Source organism: Sinocyclocheilus anshuiensis, unplaced genomic scaffold, assembly GCF_001515605.1.
Source record: "Sinocyclocheilus anshuiensis isolate Anshui unplaced genomic scaffold, SAMN03320099.WGS_v1.1 scaffold581, whole genome shotgun sequence".
Classification (NCBI taxonomy): domain Eukaryota; kingdom Metazoa; phylum Chordata; class Actinopteri; order Cypriniformes; family Cyprinidae; genus Sinocyclocheilus; species Sinocyclocheilus anshuiensis.
In genome coordinates this window covers 73,013-75,761 of record NW_015540886.1, presented here as the reverse complement: position 1 = coordinate 75,761, position 2,749 = coordinate 73,013, and the positions used below count along the sequence as shown (strand labels likewise).

General features: G+C 44.3%; 1 protein-coding gene across 4 annotated transcripts in view; it reads left to right on the top strand.

The window, feature by feature from the left end:
• The window catches only part of LOC107688683 (protocadherin-19-like), a 56,627-nt gene extending 54,695 nt beyond the window's left edge, over positions 1–1,932 (top strand). For all 4 annotated transcript variants that reach the window (XM_016486408.1, XM_016486406.1, XM_016486407.1 and 1 more), the window contains exon 5: positions 1,084–1,932. In XM_016486408.1, the coding sequence (XP_016341894.1) occupies positions 1,084–1,640 (557 nt within the window). In that variant the 3' untranslated portion in view covers positions 1,641–1,932. The remainder of the gene's footprint in view (positions 1–1,083) is intronic.
• The last annotated feature ends 817 nt before the right edge of the window (positions 1,933–2,749 follow it).

The window sequence follows — 2,749 nt, the reverse complement described above, 5'->3', positions numbered from 1 at the left end:
TAGAGAGAGAGAGAGAGAGAGAGAGAATTATAGAATTTGATATGATATAAAATGTTACCTACATTCAAATAAGAATTCAGATGCCTAAATAAACTACATTTAATATCTGCAATTTATTGGTTATCAGATATAACATTAAAAATAATTAGTATTATCACTCTTGATCTGAATTTTAATAACAGTGAATCCATAATTACTCCTATAATTGTTCTTATTTATTATATGTGAGTGGTGCATGTGGAAACAGCAAACTGAGGAAGCAATTTTGTTATGCAAATGCCATTTGTGTATATTAGCAAACATTTAAGCAGAGAGAGTGCCCTTGTCTATCCAGATGGCCAATAATGAAATATGTATGGAGTCAAAAAGATTCACACAGAAAGCTGTTTTGGGTTGACTGCTAATAAAAAGAGAGCTGCCTTGATTATTACAGATGCATCTCTTTTAAATAAAAGGGAAGAGAAAGAGGCAGACAACTCCTCAACTTGAGCGAGAGAGAGCTTGGCTTTTTTTGTTGTTATAATGATACAAAAAGCAGCTTGAAAGCCCTTTCCTCCAACACAACAAAGGACAGATCTGTATTAATTCTGGCTTAGACAAATCTTTCTTTTTTTAAAACGCCACAACAACTTTAAAACATCATTACATATTTATAACTGCCAGCTAGATGACAGAGATGTAGCACAATGTTCAGCATTTAACAATGAGGCTACTTTGCCAGTGTCTAAACCCTCCTTTCATCAAGCCTGACAGCAGAGTGAAACAATTACTCACAAGATGGGGATCCACTTTTGATTTAGCAATGCACCCTTTTAATGATTTATTAACAGGCTCTCGAAAGTTCTAGCATTAAGACTTGTTGAAGCAGTAGAGCCAGCTTACATAAAAATTGAGCGGAGCTCTTCACCATGCCATGATCTTTTTTTCCCCCATATCCAGCTCTGATATGTACTGAAAAGATGAAAGCTCCAAAACAAACTGTGCCTGAAATCCATGAAGGAAACCACAAATAAGCAGAAGCTGTGCAAATGGCACAGTTTAGACAACAAAACTAACTCTTACTTTCTCTCTCTCTCTGTGCAGATCAGTCAGAGGGTTTCCACTGCCAAGATGAATGTCGTATCCTTGGCCACTCTGACCGCTGCTGGATGCCCCGGGTGCCTGTGCCAAGAGCCAAGTCTCCTGAACACAGCCGCAACGTCATCGCTCTGTCTATCGAGGCCACCACCGTAGACGTACCTCACTATGAGGACTGTGGCACCACCAAAAGGACTTTTGCCACCTTTGGCAAAGACGGGCCAGATGAGGAGCGGCCCGAACAGAGGGGCAGGCGGCAAACGGCAGAGCCGGCCGTCTGCAGCCCCAAGACCAACGGCACCGTGCGCGAAGCCGGAAACGGCCAGGAGGCCGTCAGCCCCATCACCTCCCCAGTGCACCTGAAGAGCCCCCAGTCCAAACCACCCTCCACCTACAACACGCTGAAATGCAGAGACGCAGAGCGCATAGCCAACCACAGCCTGCTGCGGCAGCCGGAGGGGAAGGACAGTGAGCCGGCCATGCGGGAGATCAACACGCTCCTGCAGGACGGCCGTGAGAAGGAGTCCCCTGGCAGCAAGCGGCTGAAAGACATTGTGCTTTAACCGGCTCCCACGTGTACACAGAGCGCATACACTACTACGAGTGTGTGTAAACGTGTGCGTGTGTATATTTGTGTGCTTTTTGCGAGCGTCGAGCCGAGCGGGCCTGGGGAAGGGAGACACATGTGCAGCACAATGTATTCTCCAGTGACCGAACAAACTAAGCTGAAAATGTGTCTGCGAGCTCAGACTGTCATCGTGGCTTGGTAGTAACAGCAATGCTTGTACGTTCTTCGCAATTGTTTTTCCGCAGTGGACAGGCTGGTTACTGTGTGCTGCGTGACACACTCCACCCTGCTCTCACGTCTTACCCTTAGAGGAGAAAGACTTCCAGTGCACCGCTGGTGACACCCAAGTACAGTCATGCCTTGTAGACTCTAAAGAGACTTCTAACTTTCTTCTAATGCCTTCTTTGGTATGCAGTTTTTGCTTCAGCTGCCAAACCGCTCACTGTTCCCGAAGAGGACGTGGGTCTCTCTGACGCTACGGATGGCGAGACTCTTCCTGTCTAACACGAGCAGTCCGACCGATCGCGGGAGAACGCACAGGAAAAGTCCTGCAGATCTCATTTCATTTCAGTGGCTTCTCACTGGTCTGATAAGACACCCCTTCTCTGTTTCCCTCAAGACATACCAATGTCAGCAAACCATGAGGTCGTTACAGTGCTTATTTTTTATCACAGACGGAGCTAAATTAAGTTGCGCTATCAGCTCAAGCTCACCGAAAAACTGGAATAGTGAGAGACCGATCCCCCAGACTTACAGCCAGATATAAATATATATATATATATATATATATATATATATACACAGTATATACGGATAAAAAGAAGAAAAAAAACCATCAGACTTGTTGCTTTTGAAATCTCATGTGCCCTTTCCTGATTGTAGCCAGTGGAGCGCAGTTTACTAGAACTTCGTTCTCTGGTCTTGTACTTTTTTGGATTTTGACTATGGGGCTAGGATAGAAGGGGTCGTCACTTACGTCTTGCTATGTGAAACTCTGTTTAGGTTTACTACTATCATTTTGAATAATCTGTTGTTATGTGACAATCCCTTTAATGTTTTGTTGCGAAAGTAAAAACTGAAAAAAAAATAAACATTGGTGTTCAA